The sequence below is a fragment of the Trematosphaeria pertusa genome, assembly GCF_010094035.1.
Source record: "Trematosphaeria pertusa strain CBS 122368 unplaced genomic scaffold BU26scaffold_14, whole genome shotgun sequence".
Lineage (NCBI taxonomy): Eukaryota > Fungi > Ascomycota > Dothideomycetes > Pleosporales > Trematosphaeriaceae > Trematosphaeria > Trematosphaeria pertusa.
The window spans coordinates 183,772-199,192 of NW_022987225.1; the positions used below are offsets into that span (position 1 = coordinate 183,772).

General features: G+C 54.9%; 9 protein-coding genes across 9 annotated transcripts; 4 read left to right on the forward strand and 5 right to left on the reverse strand.

Moving 5' to 3' along the window:
- Nucleotides 1–83: 83 nt before the first annotated feature.
- On the reverse strand, nt 84–1,628 carry BU26DRAFT_533312 (prim-pol domain-containing protein; the record flags this gene model as incomplete). The annotated part of the gene is made up of 2 exons (XM_033831149.1): nt 84–1,338; nt 1,387–1,628. 2 exons carry the CDS (start codon nt 1,626–1,628, stop codon nt 84–86), a joined length of 1,497 nt encoding a protein of 498 aa, XP_033679593.1.
- Nucleotides 1,629–1,881: 253 nt separating this feature from the next.
- Nucleotides 1,882–3,115, forward strand: BU26DRAFT_568605 (DUF1917-domain-containing protein; the record flags this gene model as incomplete). The annotated part of the gene is made up of 3 exons (XM_033833791.1): nt 1,882–1,942; nt 2,164–2,642; nt 2,690–3,115. The coding sequence occupies 3 exons, from the start codon at nt 1,882–1,884 to the stop codon at nt 3,113–3,115; spliced, it is 966 nt and encodes a 321-aa protein (XP_033679594.1).
- Nucleotides 3,116–5,297: 2,182 nt separating this feature from the next.
- On the forward strand, nt 5,298–6,947 carry BU26DRAFT_490512 (allantoinase; the record flags this gene model as incomplete). The annotated part of the gene is made up of 2 exons (XM_033826058.1): nt 5,298–5,823; nt 5,890–6,947. 2 exons carry the CDS (start codon nt 5,298–5,300, stop codon nt 6,945–6,947), a joined length of 1,584 nt encoding a protein of 527 aa, XP_033679595.1.
- A 7-nt stretch (nt 6,948–6,954) lies between these two features.
- BU26DRAFT_463188 (uncharacterized protein) lies at nt 6,955–8,546 on the reverse strand. The gene is made up of 3 exons (XM_033825118.1): nt 8,328–8,546; nt 7,829–8,253; nt 6,955–7,779 (listed from the first exon to the last, which is right to left on the reverse strand). The coding sequence occupies exons 1-3, from the start codon at nt 8,500–8,502 to the stop codon at nt 7,444–7,446; spliced, it is 936 nt and encodes a 311-aa protein (XP_033679596.1). The 5' UTR covers nt 8,503–8,546; the 3' UTR covers nt 6,955–7,443.
- Nucleotides 8,547–8,967: 421 nt separating this feature from the next.
- BU26DRAFT_82020 (concanavalin A-like lectin/glucanase) lies at nt 8,968–10,873 on the forward strand. Its single transcript, XM_033836373.1, has 4 exons — nt 8,968–9,072; nt 9,124–9,864; nt 9,920–10,475; nt 10,536–10,873. Exons 2-4 carry the CDS (start codon nt 9,229–9,231, stop codon nt 10,661–10,663), a joined length of 1,320 nt encoding a protein of 439 aa, XP_033679597.1. The 5' UTR covers nt 8,968–9,072; nt 9,124–9,228; the 3' UTR covers nt 10,664–10,873.
- On the reverse strand, nt 10,865–12,870 carry BU26DRAFT_82007 (3-oxoacid CoA-transferase). Its single transcript, XM_033836372.1, has 3 exons — nt 12,583–12,870; nt 11,173–12,534; nt 10,865–11,116 (listed from the first exon to the last, which is right to left on the reverse strand). Exons 1-3 carry the CDS (start codon nt 12,640–12,642, stop codon nt 10,985–10,987), a joined length of 1,554 nt encoding a protein of 517 aa, XP_033679598.1. The 5' UTR covers nt 12,643–12,870; the 3' UTR covers nt 10,865–10,984.
- Nucleotides 12,758–13,923, forward strand: BU26DRAFT_522403 (uncharacterized protein). Its single transcript, XM_033829779.1, has 2 exons — nt 12,758–13,262; nt 13,460–13,923. Exons 1-2 carry the CDS (start codon nt 13,124–13,126, stop codon nt 13,699–13,701), a joined length of 381 nt encoding a protein of 126 aa, XP_033679599.1. The 5' UTR covers nt 12,758–13,123; the 3' UTR covers nt 13,702–13,923.
- A 228-nt stretch (nt 13,924–14,151) lies between these two features.
- On the reverse strand, nt 14,152–14,376 carry BU26DRAFT_522405 (uncharacterized protein). The gene has a single exon (XM_033829780.1). It carries the CDS (start codon nt 14,332–14,334, stop codon nt 14,173–14,175), a length of 162 nt encoding a protein of 53 aa, XP_033679600.1. The 5' UTR covers nt 14,335–14,376; the 3' UTR covers nt 14,152–14,172.
- A 662-nt stretch (nt 14,377–15,038) lies between these two features.
- Nucleotides 15,039–15,409, reverse strand: BU26DRAFT_608163 (uncharacterized protein; the record flags this gene model as incomplete). The annotated part of the gene is made up of 1 exon (XM_033835820.1): nt 15,039–15,409. A coding segment is annotated over one exon (371 nt), but the record flags the coding sequence as incomplete, so codon positions are not given.
- Nucleotides 15,410–15,421: the final 12 nt, after the last annotated feature.

Sequence of the window (15,421 nt, forward strand, 5' to 3'; positions counted from 1 at the left end):
CATCCAGGTACCAGAAATCTCCAAACCGGACCCCATATCCAAAGATACCAAAACGCCGGGCGCCGGTATTCTGAAGGAAACATTTAGAACTCCATTGCCTCTCCATTCTCTTCCCTCTCCCTCTTGATCCCGCTCTTCTCCTTCTCTTCCTTCAACAAGCCAGCAACAAAGCCTCTGAAGTAGTCGACATACGGCTTCAAACTCGTCTTCTCCCAATCCTGCACCTTCTTCTCGCTCTCATCGTCTTCCCACTCGTCAATCTCCGTCAGCAGTTGCGTCACAGTTGGAACGCCGAGAGGGTCGAATTGCTCTACCTTCCTCGTATCAATTGGTACGCAGACCCGTCCTGTGCCTGGATGCACTACGAAAGGTGACTTTAGCAAATGGTTCAGCTTTTTAGAGACTTCAGCATCAAGTCGCGGGTACGTATATTCAAGCACGATGTCTTGCTTCGCTTCGAGGAGATCTCTCGAAGTTTTGGAGAGCGCGCCGGATTTGGCGACATTGTCGATGTCAGACCATTTCGATGCGCTGGGACGTGAGGGTGACGAGTCCCACTTCTTCTGTAGGGCGCTCCGGAGTGTTGGGTCGGGGAGGAGGTTGAGAAGATGCGCGGACTTGTCTTCCGCCCAAGGATCCTGTTCCGCCAGTATGGTAGACTGGAAATGCTCTTTCAGAATGTTCAGGCTGCGGTCCAGATGCGGATGTAGCGGCCGTCGAACATTGACCCTCTTCCCGCCCTGGTCGCCTCCTTTCAGCAGCTCGAGATACCCTGCTATTGCGCGTCGTTTGGCATCATCCATCTCCCGGGCGCGCTTGTCGCAAACCCATGCGTGAGCACCTCGACGACCAGAGTATACCCACATTATGTGCTTAAACCCGAAATCCTCTCTAAGTGCAACGTCAACCACCTTGATCGCCATAGTGATGAACGCCCAGCACTTGTGGCAGATGCTCGCTCCCGTACAGCACGTTCGGATATCATCGTAGTCCGTCATATCGATGTCGAAGACCAATTCCTTGGCTAGCGGACGGAATGCGCTTGCCTTGCGGAGGGTTTTGCGATCTCGCGGGTTTGTGGAGTATACCGGGCCGATTTCGAAACGAGATGGGAGCATCTGGATACATTGCCTACGGAGCATATCGGCTGTTGGGAAGGATTGGTATCGTAGATAGGCGTCGTTCGGGAGAGTAAAGGCGAATTCGCGGTGGGCGAAGTCGTTCGAGGGTACGGCGGAGTGGTTCAGCCATTGAAAGAGGTAGCGGAAGGGGAAGAGGCGCTGGTAGAAGGCGCGCATGATTTCGGGGTCGGAGTATGTGGATTTGGAGGTAATTTTGCTAGAACTGTATCAGTATCTTCCTGCATAGTGGCATGGGGAGCCAAACATTGGCTCTGGCTGTGAAGGTTCTTCTTCTGATTTGATCAGAGGTGCACTGGAGCCAAATTCCGCGTCTGAGTCCTCATCGTTAAAGAGCTCCTCCAGGTTTACTTTCGTCGTCTCTGCTTCTGCGGGACTCGGTGCATCAGCCATTGGAATGTCCGGCGATTCTGGATCCATGGTGGCCTGGGAGATGGTTCGCGAAGAATCACCTCCAGGCGTTGGTTCAGGCGTGACAGAGTGCGGCATCTCAAAAATGAAGCCCCCGGCGGTTGTTCTGCGTACGATATAGTGGAGAATTGGAGTTTCGAAGTAGTCGGGTACGCGAAGCGCGTCCGTGTCGCGTAAAGAGGTGGCAGAATCCTTAGTCAGTACTTGGGCGGTGAGCGGATCCCTGACAGTCGTCACTGCTCTGGGAAAGATTGCTCATCATCGCCAAGCGCATTGACTCCGACCTCATCTCACCCCCTGAACATGTATTGCGACCTCTTACGAAGCGAAGATGGAGGTGGAGGAGCTAGTATCGGGCGAGGGGTGGATTAGCGACGATTCGAGCTTCTATGGTACGTATCTAAGCCTCCTGCTTCGACCATCGCCTCAGCGCCTAGCCTGACGCAGATGGAATGCGATTTACGACTGATTTCTGCTTTCTTACGTCTATTTTCTCGTGCTTCACTGCCCTGCGTCATTTCCGGCTGCGTTGCTTCATTGGTCTGTTGATATGCAGTATCTTCTTTATCCGGCTCAGACGGTCAGCCTCGTACACCGCTAACCTCAGCTCTAGGCGACGAAGACGAGCAAGAACGGCTACTTTCGCTGTGCGAAGATTACCGACCAAAGCCCTTCTGGACGACGCATCAAAAAGACCTAAACGTTGTCATTGCGAAAAAGAGGACCATGCCACCTGCGGAGCTTTTCAATCCTGGCGAGGGACAGATCGATCACTGGCAGCTGGGCGAGTCGACAGACGACTTCGTCAAACGTCTCCCTCCTCTCACAACATCAGTTATGACTCACGAATGGATCTGGGTGAACAGTCCGTACCCTCAAAGCCATCGCAAGTCTGGTCCGTTCAGGACTGTGGAATTTAAGTCGCGTGGGTCCCAGCTGCTGGTACAGAGTCTTCAGACTAGAAACGATATCCAAACCAAAGGTGCTTGGAAAGCTAAAGGGATGATTACGCGAATGCTGAACCAGGAAAGCAAGCTCCTTCAGCAGCGTATCACCGATCTGGCTGTGGAGACCAATGTCTTGTCTGGCAAGGTAAGAATTGCCCTTAGGCTCAATACAACGCTGACCCGAAGGAGTAGTGGATGTTGTTCCCTGAAGTGGAGGACATGACCCGCGTCTGGCGGCTCGTGGTGGAAGGCGTCATCCACGGTCGTCTCGGTTCCACTGCGAAAGTTGCTCCGGACAACGGCGGCGCTGGTGCACGTCTCATCTGCGTCTATACGAAAGACTATCGCGATAAGGAAGATATCCTTCGTGTCCTCCGAGAACTTGTCTCCATGGGCGTCGCGGGCACTGGGAGACCGATATATTACAAAACCGATCCGTACACCTTGCTGGGCATTTACCAAAACTCGGCGGCTGAGTACGGGTTACAAGCGAGTCTCTACTCGAGTCAGAAGATGCTAGCTGAAGCCGGTCTGCCACGATCTGCGCCTCCGCCCCGTAAACAGCAGTCGACGCTGAGCGGAATTTTTAAGTCACCTGATTCCATGGACGTGGACTGATGTGACCTGGTCAAGGCCAGGTGGACATATTACGTACGAATCCGCATTCCAGAAGCTCAGAGTTTGTCATTGCAGAAGCGCAGAAAGTCGTCCTACCATACTATGTTCGCGGCTCGATTCCACCTAGTTAAGCATTTCCCTTCTACTTGGCTCGAATCTAATACTGAGGCTTCCTACGCACCTGAAATGCCTCTTTTGCTTCCTGCAGCTGCTTCGCATTTCAAGCCGTGACCGCGACCCGTGCTCAGTCCAATATCGACTAGTCCTTCGGAAAGGGAAGAGGTTCTCGCGTTTCGCATATGCTGAACCGGCTCAGTGAAGCTGTCCACACACAGCCTGTGTGCAACGTAACAGAAACCTCATTCCGACTATCACAAGGTTGACACGCATGATACTGCAGAGCCCTTGTGCGTCATGCAAGTTCGAGAATTACTCGATCTCAGGCCGGATGTATGGGCTTATGCAGCACGACTGCCGTTATGCTTCTATCGTGGTCTTCGCCGCGCTACCGGGGGCAATTTGGACTACGCGCGCTTGAAAAGGAATCTATTACTCGATCGCAATAGAGCCACCACCACTTTCTTCCGGCGCACCGGCTGCACTGTCATGCTCAACAACGTCGCGTCTCCGCGGCCGTCGACGATACAATCAATAGCTCGAAGTCCTTCTACGCATCATCGGAACGGGATGTTTGTACTCAGAGTCGCTCTGGGAGAACTATCCGGCCACAGACCGGCGTGCAAGAGAAAAGCGCTCGGGCCGCTGTTACGCACGGCTGGAACAGAGAACAAGAACCGGTTGCCCTCGGTTAACACACAGTCTTAACCGCCGCAAAGTAGTAGCCTCTGGCGACTACGGTAGGATTCCATGGTGTCAATTGCTCTGCAGGGCTATGACGGAGCTACGCTTGACCAGTCCCTTTTTGCAAAAGTCCAAAAGACTTCAAACGTCATTCGGCCTCCTCCGACAGAGCACCAGTAATTGGGGGAGGGGCCGCGGTGAGCTATGGATGAGGCTGGTCGGGTTGTGTGACTCGATGGGAAGGGTTTCCATCGAGTAATCGAAGTGTTGAGAGGTCTGGCTGACAATTCCTCCTAGCCTCTACCAGAATCTTCGGCGCCCGCCCCGGTGGCTCCCGATTGCCTGACATCTCGAGCCTCAGCTTTGTACAGCCGCAACAGGAGGCAAATAAAGTCACACGTGGCCGTGGAGAAGAAAATAGAATGCTGGCAGACGGAATGGAAATTATTCAGGGACATCTAAGGCCATGGAAGAATAAACTGGAGCCCTGGCGTTGGGATCTCGCGGCCGTTGACTTGCGCAAGTGCTGCGCTAGGCCCCTTGCGTCGATCATTCCGGTCTCGGCCTCGAGTTAGATACGCGCGTGGTCCCTGCTTTCTCTTATCTCACAGCCTCCGAACCAGCCCGGCAGCCGCACCACCACCGCTCACCGCATCCATGTGACGCTCTGTTGAGTCAACTGCCCTGATGGGAGATTCGCCTGCTTCAGCAACGTTCGCGTCAGGGCTTCTTAAGACTTCGATCAGGACCCTGCTGGCACCAACACATCTGCCGGGGCCGGTGATAGATGTCAAATGGAGAAAAGCGCGCTACGCCGGAGACCAACGGGAGCTTGTTTGCGATGCATGGCCAAGGGGCGCTCGATAACCTCACATATCAGCTCGCCTACCAATTTCTATCGAGTAACGGCCGGGTCCCAGCCGGCGGACCATGTCCCCTGACGCTATTTCGAGGCTTTCCTGGGGATATGGAGATCTCACATCGGCTTTTCCATGGGCCACGGTCCGTATCTGTGGATGGTGATAGATAAGGGCGCCTGCACCCCGGATTCTGCTTTGACATTTTGGGCTTGCCTTTCCTGAGTCTGTCTTTGTTCTGTTGCCAACCGTTACACAGGTTAGAACACATTCAAGCATTCTAGAGCCTACAACTCCACTTGCACTTTCCTCTTTGACGCCCTCCCGCAGAACCGCGCAAACACCGAGCACTGTCTTATCTTGCTTATCTCTGCCTGCACCTATCCCACATAACCTTACAACTACCGAGCGTTCCCCAGCTTATAGCTCTTCGCTTCCCGTCATCGGAGCCGAAGTCCTGTACGCCCTCTTTCCCTCTTCTTTGGCGCTTCTTTCAATCATTGTCATTTCTTCGCCACTTCAGCATGGCGCCTCATGCAACCACGCCTCCACCCATGCCGCACAGCGTGCCTCTTCATCCTATCACTGTCCTTGCTTCGTCAAGGGCTGTGGTGGCAGGCCGGCTCACTGAAGCGACAATCGTTATATCCAATGTCACCGGCAAAATCACAGCCATCTTCCACTCCGTCCTTCCCCGTGCAGACTTCCCTGAGGGAACTACCTACCACGACTACTCTCCTCGCATCCTGCTGCCCGGCCTGGTGGATGCTCACGTCCATCTGAACGAACCCGGCCGGACAGAGTGGGAAGGCTTCTGGACCGGCACTCGAGCTGCTGCATTCGGCGGTGTAACAACCGTCGTCGACATGCCACTCAATGCCATCCCTCCTACCACTACAGTAGAGAACTTAAAGATCAAGGTCGAAGCCGCCCAAGGCAAGTGCTGGGTCGACGTCGGCTTCTACGGCGGTGTCGTCCCTGGAAACGCCGGCGAACTCAAGGCCCTCGTAAAAGAAGGCGTCCTCGGCTTCAAAGGCTTCCTAATAGACAGTGGCGTATGTATAATCTGCGGACAGCACCATCGCAAGCAAGATGCTGACATCCGCCAGGTCGAAGAATTCCCCGCCGTCACATCAACCGACATTGAAAAGGCGCTCACCGAGCTCAAAGACTCCGCTACTACCCTCATGTTCCATGCCGAGATGATCCCTCCCATCACCGACTCCGTGGGTGACGATGTCCAGCGCGCTCATCCACCTCTCGCTCCCTCGGGACCCCTTACGCACTACTCAACGTTCCTGGACTCCCGCCCGCCATCGTTTGAGACCTACGCCATCGATGAGATCCTCTCCCTGGCACATCTAGCGCCAGACCTGCAACTCCACATCGTGCACCTCTCCGCCGTCGAAGCCATCCCACTCCTCCGCGAAGCCCGCCAAAAGGGCATCAAGATCACCGCAGAAACCTGCTTCCACTACCTAACCCTCGCCGCCGAGAACATCAAAGAAGGCGACACCCGGCACAAATGCTGTCCGCCCATCCGCTCGCAAACCAACCAAGACGGGCTCTGGGAAGAACTGCTGAATGACCAGGCCGATGGTGTTATCAAGACAGTCGTCTCAGACCACTCGCCCTGCACGCCCAACATCAAACTCCTGCCCGCGGCGTTCGCGCCGAAGAAGGAGAGTAAGCGGAAACCAGGGCACACGCACGACTGCGATAGCTGCGAGAGCAGCGAGGGCGAAGAAGAAGGGCCCGAAGAAAAGGGCGACTTCTTCAGCGCCTGGGGAGGCATTTCGAGTGTTGGTCTTGGCCTTCCCATCCTCTGGACTGAAGGCACGCGGCGCGACGAGAACTTCAGCGTCGAGGAGATCGTGCGCTGGTGCTGCAAGAACACGGCTAAGCAGGTCGGGCTGGAGCGCAGCAAGGGCGATCTGGGCGTCGGGTACGATGCTGACATCGTCGTCTTCGATGACACGGCCGAGTTCATGGTGGAGCCGAATACTATGCTCTTCAGGAACAAGGTCTCCCCGTACGAGAACAAGACGCTCAAGGGCGTTGTGCGCGAGACGTGGCTGCGCGGACAAAGGATCTTCACAAGGGAAGACGAGTTTACGGAGAAGGCTGGGCCGAGGGGGAAGTTGTTGCTGGAGCCGAAGAAGATGAGCAAGTGAGGTGGATGAAGAAAACAATGAATACACGGCCGAGACACCCAGCGACACTGAGGATATGAGGGTAAGGGCATACACTGGTGGGATTTTGTTACAGACTGATAGAACGCCTATCGCGTGGTCATCTGGCTTTCTCTTTTTTCGATCTGATGGGCGATTTAGCTTGCATTATATCATGTCACTTGCATAGAAAGCCTAGGTGGCCGCTTTGAATTTAGCAGGCGGAATATGATGACGAAAAGCACGACGGAATGAGTAGCTCCCATAGAAGAGCCAATACTACACAAGAATGAAACGAACATGAACATCGATGGACAGCGCTGTTTGTGAGACAGTGACTATGGTGGCAGAGTAAGACATTCGACTTCAGAAATTACTATTCCTTATTTAAGACAAGAGTGGAAAGCTGCCACGCTCGACGCTCGAATCCCAGATTTTCCATCTCCCTTATTATACACAGCTTTCGTTGTACAACGTCGCCTGCCCGCTCTCAGTGATATTACTTCCTAGCAGCCCGCTGTTCCTTGTCGGACTGCGTCTGGGTGATGTTGAGGCCCAAGCCACTCGCATCCAGATACACCTTGTTCTGCGACTGCTGCAGGATCTGTGCAATGTTCCTCGCGTTCTCGAACTCCCTCAGATCGACATACGACCTCGACTTCTTGATGGCGTCACCGATCAGCTCGGCGGATCGGGCCTCACCCTGGGCGCGGACCACCATGGCTTGCTTCTCCTGGCGGGCTTTGTCGACAACGAAGGCGGCACGTTGGGCTTCCTGCTGGGCAACTTGCTTGGCTTCGACGGCGGCGGTGAATTCGGGGGAGAAGGCGAGGTGCTGGGAATTGTTCAGAGCACGTCTCAGGGGGTGTGGGATGGGAACATACCGTCAACGACACATCATCCAACATGATATTAAACCTCGCCGCCCTCCTGACCAGATTGTCCCTCACTAGCCTACTCACGTTCTCACGCTGGGTAATCAACTGGCTGGCATTGAACTGCGCCACGACGCTCTTAAGCACCTCGTTCACAATCGATGGCAGCACCCTCTCGTCGTAGTCGGTCCCCAGCGTCCTGTAGATCTGCGGCAGCGCGTCGATCCGCGGTCGCGAGAGCACACGGCAGGTTATGTTGACCATCTGCAGGTCCTTGGTGCCGGTGAGGGAGGCGACGTTTCGGGGCCTCGCACGCACGTCGTATGTGATAGGAGTCTCGAACCAGGGGATCCGGAAGTGCGTGCCTTCGGCATAGATTTCCTTCTGCACGCCGCCTATCCTGGTGTATTTGATTGCTCGATGACCACCGTCAACTGCGAGCATGTTAGCATCATCTTGACCAACCCCATACCCAACCATGTTTCTAGCTCTTTCAATTGGAGCGTACCGTTGAACAACGCATTGTTTATGAGATAGAATCCGCCACCGAGCAGGAGCAGGCCTGCGACACCTCCACCAAGGCCTCTGGGTGGCCCACCTCCGCTTCCTCCGAATCGAGCGGATCGTCGCGTGAGTTCGTTCTGGATGCGCTGCCAGGCTTCCTTGGGATCGGGGGCAGACATGCTGGCGGTGAGGTGTTATAGGTTGACGCGGAGGGCGGGGGACGTCGGGATGTTGACGATGGCTAATGGAGCTGGTGGTGAGGTCGACGAAAAGATTCCTCGGCGAAACCAAAGCTCCGCCCTGCAAGGATGCCGCTCTTGCCAAGCCGAACCCCAGATCCGGGTCGCTGCTTCCCTTTCGTCACACTCTAGGGTTCGAGACATATTTTCGCGGTAGCGAGATTTCTGAAGTACCCAAGTACCCGTAGACGCCATATGATACTCTTATTCATGTTTCTTCCTGGTCTTTGCCGTGAGATCTCAAACGGTGGGCGACATTGGCAGCTCGGAACCCGCGCACGGTTCAAGCCAATCAATGCCGTAGAGTGATGCTCTAAAGCACAGCTGTCCAGAAGCTCGCAACCGCAACCCTATCATAATTTATAAAGCTGCAAGCTGGCTTGAGGGCATCCTTTCGACTTTCCATCGTTTCTGAGATACCCTTTTCATTTTTCCGGGATTCAGGCTTGCACCCATTGATTCGGAAGCGTCGCGTGGCAGCTTTGTGCAATAGAGCTTATTGAGGGTAAAGTACGGACTCCTTTGACTACGTCTTCGACTTTCACTGACGGATCCGAACAGACTTCAATCGATCGCGACCTGCCGTTTTCCCCAAATTGTAGACAATAGTCTACATCTTCAGACCCTTACTAGACTATCCAGCGCGTTCGCCGCCCCGCGACCACGATGTACATATCGTCCTCTACGCTCCGGACTATCGCCTGGTCGGCGTTCGCTTTCTCCACAGCACGCGCCCAATACGTAGTAGACAGCCTCAGCTTCGGCCACAAAGAGGGCGAGTCGATATCGCCCAACCTGCGGGCAATCCCACACTTCCACACCAAAGGCGAAGGCTACGAACCCGAGATTCTCTCCGACCGCGTCCTCCTCACACCTCCCTACCCAGGCAACAAGCGCGGCGCACTATGGAGCGAAGAGCCTCTTGGCCGGATAGGAGGAGATTGGACAGTTGAGTTGCACTTCCGGGCTTCAGGCATGGAGCGAGGAGGCGGGAACCTGCAGCTATGGTACACGAGAGAATCAATGAAGAATGACGTACCGGCGAGCTTGTATACCGCGCCGAAGTTTGATGGGCTGGTGTTGGTAGTGGATCAATATGAGGGAAGAGGAGGAACTGTGCGAGGCTTCTTGAACGATGGGAACATGGACATCAAGGCGCATCAGGATCCCGATACGCTGTCTTTTGGGCAATGCAACTATGCGTACAGGAATCTGGGGCGCTTGAGCGTGCTAAAGATCAAGCAATCGCACGGTGTTTTCGAGGTTACGGTGGACGGAAACCCATGCTTCTCTACGGACAGGGTAGGCTACCTGAACCATCTGTGCAGGGCAAATGGCACTAACGACTCCGGTCTAGATGAAGCTTCCCGACGGCTACTACTTCGGCATCACCGCCTCCAGTGCCGAGAACCCCGACAGCTTCGAAGTCCACAAATTCATCGTCTCCACCACCAACGCCGTCACGCGGGAAGAACCCGACCGCAACAACTACCGGGCCCAGGACCCGCACCAGCAACAGCAGCAAACCCAGCAAAAGCCGTCCGACCCCAACATCCCCCAAATGCTCGAAGACGTCTTCGCCGCCAATATCCGCAGCCAGCAAGACCAATTCGCCGACCTGCACAACCGCATCCAGATCCTCAACCACCGCGTGAACGACATGTACGTTCTGCTGGAGAAATACGTCGCCGACCAGGACCAGCGGTACAACCATCTCATGGGCCGGGTGGTGCCGATGCACGACCAGATCAGCGCGACGCTCAGGAATGTGGAGAAGGTGGAGCGCACGACCATGGAGACGCTGCGGGACTTGGAGAGCAAGGACTTCAAGGATATGCTGAGCCAGGTGCATCAGGCGATAGAGAATAGCCATAATGCTATTAGCTCGAACATGCCGTTGGCTATGGCGCATAGTAAGTTCAACGTTCTCCCGTCTTTGAAAGTCTGAAAATCAGTGGGCTGACTCCATGTAGTTGTTGGAAAGGAACGCCCGAGCATGACGACTTTCTTGTTCATCGCGGTGGCGGTGCAGATCATGGTCGTGGGAGCATACGCCATGTACAGAAAGCGAAGAGGGAGTGCGCCGAAGAAGTATCTCTGAGCTCCTTTTGCGGCTTTTGATGGGTTCCTGTTTCGGAGGCATGCTCCTCCGAGCAAGACGACGTCTCGGCGCTTGTATCATATGGCTTCTTTTCTTGGTACATCTTGAGTCGCCTATGGCATTTCCGGCGTCTGGTGGTGGATATCAAGTCGCTTTGATTCATGAGAGACGGGAATAGAAGGGCAGAGCATTAGGCAATGCCCAGGTGGACAAGGGACCCGATGAAAGTATGAATGCGTGCAGATCTTCTAAACGGCTCCAGGAGGGATGCTACAATGCTGCTGCCGAGGTATATACAAGAAAATGGCAGGTTCACGCTTTTCACAACATAGGCTTTATCTCGTCCGCAACCTTGAAGTCTGCGCCCGTCTTTGACCGGACTTCGTCGACTATCACGCCGTCCGCGAGCTCGGTGAGTGTCAGGCCCTCTGTAAAATCAACGTCGAATACGCACTGTAATCAGTCAGTCCATGAAGATTTACGCAGCCCTCACACATGGGGAGACTTACCAAATCCGTAATTATCCTGCTAACGCACGCTTTGCCCGTCAAAGGAAACTCGCACTGCTTCAAGATCTTTGGCCTCCCCTTCTTATCCGTATGCTCCATCGTAACAACCACCTTCGTCGCCTGCGGATTGCTCACAAGGTCCATGGCACCTCCGAATCCCTTGACCTTGCCTGGCAGCATCCAGTTCGCCAAGTCTCCTCTCGCGCTTACTTGCATGGCTCCGAGAATTGTAAGATTGATCTTGCCCGCGCGAATCATGCCGAACGATTCCTCAGACCCGAAGCAGGATGCACCAGGCGCAAGCGTCACTGTTTCCTTGCCCGCGTTGATGAGGTCCGGGTCTTCCTCGCCCTTCTGCGGGTACGGTCCCAGGCCCAGGATCCCGTTTTCGGATTGGAGCTGCACTTCGACGGAGGGGTCGACGAAGGAAGGAGCCAGCATTGGCATGCCGATGCCGAGGTTGGCATACATGCCGTTCTTGAACTCTTTCGCCGCGCGGCGCACGATGCGCTCTCTCTTGCTCGCCGCATCGCCCTTGCCGAGCTCGCTCACGGCGTCCTTGGGATCCTTCGGGTTGACGACCTTCTCGATGTTCTTGGGCGCTGTGGACTGGATGACGCGGTCGACGTAGATGCCAGGGACGTGGATTGCATTGGGAGGCAGGTCGCCAACTTCGACGATGTGCTCTGCTTCTACGATTGTGACCTTGGCGTTGCGAGCCATAGCGCCGTTGAAGTTCTGCGCGGCAAAGCGGAACTGGACGTTGCCCAGTCTGTCCGCTTTGTAAGCTTTGATGAAGGCGTAGTCGCCCTTGATGGCTTCTTCCATGACGAAAGACTTCCCGGCGAAGACTTTGACGTCGCGCGGGTGTGAGTATTGGGCTACAGAGCCGTCTTTGTTGTGCTTGAGGGCGAGTTCGCCGGTCTGCACGACGGTGCCGAATGCTGCGGGCGTGTAGAACGCAGGAATGCCAGCGCCGCCTGCACGACATCGTTCGGCCAGAGTGCCTTGAGGCGTGAGCTCGAGCTCCAGTTCTCCGGAGAGGTACATCTGCTCGAGGACCTTGTTCTCGCCGACGTAGGAGGCGATCATCTTCTTGACCTGCTTGCTCTCGAGAAGCAGGCCGAGGCCGGAACCTACGACGCCAGCGTTGTTGGAGACGGCGGTCAGACCGGTGATGGAAGGCGTGTCTTTTACTTGGTTGATGAGCGTGTCGGGGACGCCGGAGAGACCGAAGCCGCCGCATAGGAGCGTGCTGTTGGACTGCATATCCTTAATTGCGGCCGCGGGCGAGGGAAAGACCTTGTTGATCTCATTGCGGCGGTAGGTGGTGGAGAAGCTGCGGGCGAGGTTGAAGTAGGTCTATGATGCGTGAGCATGTCTTGTGGGAGGAATTGGGGCGAAGAATACTTTTGTGGTGCTCCGCGAGAAGTGTGAAGCTGTGCGGAGCGTGCGGGCTATTGACGGCATTCTAGGATAGCTATGGTCGGCGTATCTAGGGGCAGTTCGGGCAGGACGCGTCAGATACAAGGAAACGGGTATAAAGAGACGTTGAAGTCAAAAGTAAGATGGGGGCGGGGACGCTGGGAGAGCTTCCGCATCATGGCTTGTGCTTGTTTAAGGGCGGAGCTGTGAGGTTTCCGTCGGCAGGCAGGCGGGCGGAAATGTTCCATGCTCCCCTGGCTACCCCCCACTTTCCGCGCCGCTGCTTCCCGGCCTCGGCTTATCTCAGCAACCTCAGACCGCACGTGATGACGACCAATCTACGATCTATTCGGAGCCTGATCCGGACAAGAACGAAATTCTCCGGGATTTGGCCTGCGATGAGCTATTGCAGATTCTCGGAACCGAAAACCCACAAGGCTCAACGACAGCTCAGCTCGAGGAGTTTGTTGAGAAGATTCTTACGCCCCAGGCGCTAGAAGAGATGAAAGTGCACCTCGGAGACAGGATGCGGCAAGCAAGGAAGGCTATGTGGCTCTGGAAAGGACTTCACCTCCAGCTCAGTGAGTTCAGGAGCATTACTGGTTATGACGGCCGAGCTGGCGAAGACTGGCACACGCACAAGCGTACTCTAGCCTCAACATCCTGGTACTAGGGCCCGTTCTAAATTACCGATTAGGACCTACGCTAACGTGCGTGCAGTAGGAATAATCTCCGTTCAGCAATAACCCGATTGTGCGAACAATTGCAACATTCACGCGACTTCACCCCTTCAAACTCAGCGCATATTCTGCTCCTCCATCCCCGAGTCTCTGAATACTACTAATTATGCCGTCTCCTTTAGGGAAAAACAGCTACAAACCTACCGTGGAGGCACATCGGAGGTTGGCAGCCTTCACCAAAGAGAGAAAAGCGAACGGGGACTGGTTCGAAGGAGAAGATTTCGCGGGAAACTTGGCCCTGTTCTACGACGCGCTACTTCAAGCTCCGAACTGCGGTGCCGAGGACCTGGTTAGGGGTTCAAGGGGTATAATGAAGAGCTTCTGGCGTGGTTCAAGCACTGAGGGAGGGATGAGGATTCTATAGATCGTCGGACGATGGGACGATGTCGTTTCATGCCGCTTAAAGGGACCACACTTTTCTCGGTTTTGCGGTCGGCACCGTAAAAGATACATTTCTGCGTAGAGCGAAATGCGCATTTGGTCGAAGGGGATTCCGCCTTGCAGTGCCGCCGTTTGCAGCAGAAACTCTTCGAGTTGTCGGTTCGGCAGTAAGCATCGGAGGCGAATGTATCTTGGTATTTCCAACCACTCGTCCATGCTATCCCACTCGCACATATTTTCCAACTTCTAGGAGGCCACCCAGCTGCAAAATGGAATTTGATGGAGGTGGGCAGATATGGGTGGAGCGGATACGTACTGTGGGGCTAGCTCCGCGGTCCAGAGAAGCATGGAAGGAGCTGAGGAGTGACGTCAGTTCAACTGTGTACTTGCGATGCGGCTCTGTCAATAAGGGGAACGCTTGTCTAAATCTTCATTTAATTGTTATTAAGAGCCACTAATGTACATGCGGAACGAAGACCGACCATTCCGGCGTCTTGTAAACGTCTCTCGGCATCGCCCTAAAGGCCACAAACACTTCCACCAGCAGGTATAGCCGCGCAAGCGTATACAAGCCTACTCCAATGCCCTGAATAAACACAGTACCTCCTACCAACATTCTACAGTACCTTCCCCTGGCGCCTTTTTCCTTGGACGACGGACTCCCGATACACCACAGTACCGCCCCCACAACAGTCCACGAAATCGGGATGCTGACGGAGGTAACCACAGAGCAGACGCGCCAGGTCTGTCGCTCGAAGCGGGATGGAAAATCGAAATCCCAGGCAGCGAGGTGGATGGCGCCGACAATGCTAGGCAGGTATCCAGCGCGGTTGATCGGCAGGACGGAAGAGCGCATTGCGCACCAGCACTGCTTCGTTTTGCTGTACCTGTCGTACCGTCTAGGTACGGCGCCATATGTGTTGCTGCGGTGCAAGCCAGCCGTCTTGGGAGGAGGCGCAATGTCCAGGATTGTAGGGACGTTGATGGCGTAGGGTTTGTCCCACCACAGCCAGAAGATGAAGACGGCGCACGGTATATAAGCGAGCGTACTGATTTCCAGAGGCATGAGCGGAAGGTGTTCGATTGCGCGAGAGATGCTTTGCAGGACGAGCCAGAGGATTTGCAGCAGCGTGAACGTCTTCAGCGCGCTGTCTGCCTTGCCCTTGTCGCGGATCTCTCGCTCCGCGATGAACATCTCGACGTTGATACGACCCTCTTGGAGCAGCACGTACACGGTTCGCGGCTGGAGCTTCCGAAGTGAACGCCGTCTACTTTTTCGCAGAAACCGCCCATCATGGCGTAGAATCGATGCGTGACCGTCTATTTGTCCTCAGCTAGGCCTTTCATTGGTCCCTCGAATCTCTTTCTCGCAACGAAGCGCTCCATTAGAGCGATGTAGATGAAGACCTCCGGTGCGATTGCCCCTATAAAGAGGCATATGGTTCGGTCGAGCCATTGCTGCTTCCAGGATGAGCCGGGGGGAGGTATGTCGGGATGTATGGCGGTCCAGCAGCAGAGGAAGATGGTGAAGAGGCATGTCCAGAGTATTTCCACCGTGCTGCGATCGCTCGAAGCTGAGTACCAAGCTAACCTGTCGTCCTTATCGCTAGTAGTGCTCGCTTGGTCGCCAGAGACTAGGGGGCAAATGATTTGAATGATAAGCACAACTGCGATACAGTTGTGAGACATGGCATATTTGACTG

Coding starts and splice junctions, on each gene's coding strand:
- BU26DRAFT_82020 (XM_033836373.1), top strand. CDS start 9,229: ATGTACATATCGTCCTCTACGCTCCGGACTATCGCCTGGTCGGCGTTC. Junction 9,865..9,919: donor CATGCTTCTCTACGGACAGG/GTAGGCTACCTG, acceptor ACTCCGGTCTAG/ATGAAGCTTCCCGACGGCTA. Junction 10,476..10,535: donor GCCGTTGGCTATGGCGCATA/GTAAGTTCAACG, acceptor GACTCCATGTAG/TTGTTGGAAAGGAACGCCCG.
- BU26DRAFT_522403 (XM_033829779.1), top strand. CDS start 13,124: ATGCGGCAAGCAAGGAAGGCTATGTGGCTCTGGAAAGGACTTCACCTC. Junction 13,263..13,459: donor TACTCTAGCCTCAACATCCT/GGTACTAGGGCC, acceptor CGTCTCCTTTAG/GGAAAAACAGCTACAAACCT.
- BU26DRAFT_463188 (XM_033825118.1), bottom strand. CDS start 8,502: ATGTCTGCCCCCGATCCCAAGGAAGCCTGGCAGCGCATCCAGAACGAA. Junction 8,254..8,327: donor AAACAATGCGTTGTTCAACG/GTACGCTCCAAT, acceptor ACATGCTCGCAG/TTGACGGTGGTCATCGAGCA. Junction 7,780..7,828: donor TGGATGATGTGTCGTTGACG/GTATGTTCCCAT, acceptor AACAATTCCCAG/CACCTCGCCTTCTCCCCCGA.
- BU26DRAFT_82007 (XM_033836372.1), bottom strand. CDS start 12,642: ATGCCGTCAATAGCCCGCACGCTCCGCACAGCTTCACACTTCTCGCGG. Junction 12,535..12,582: donor TCTCGCGGAGCACCACAAAA/GTATTCTTCGCC, acceptor CACGCATCATAG/ACCTACTTCAACCTCGCCCG. Junction 11,117..11,172: donor GCAGGATAATTACGGATTTG/GTAAGTCTCCCC, acceptor GACTGATTACAG/TGCGTATTCGACGTTGATTT.
- BU26DRAFT_522405 (XM_033829780.1), bottom strand. CDS start 14,334: ATGTTGGTAGGAGGTACTGTGTTTATTCAGGGCATTGGAGTAGGCTTG.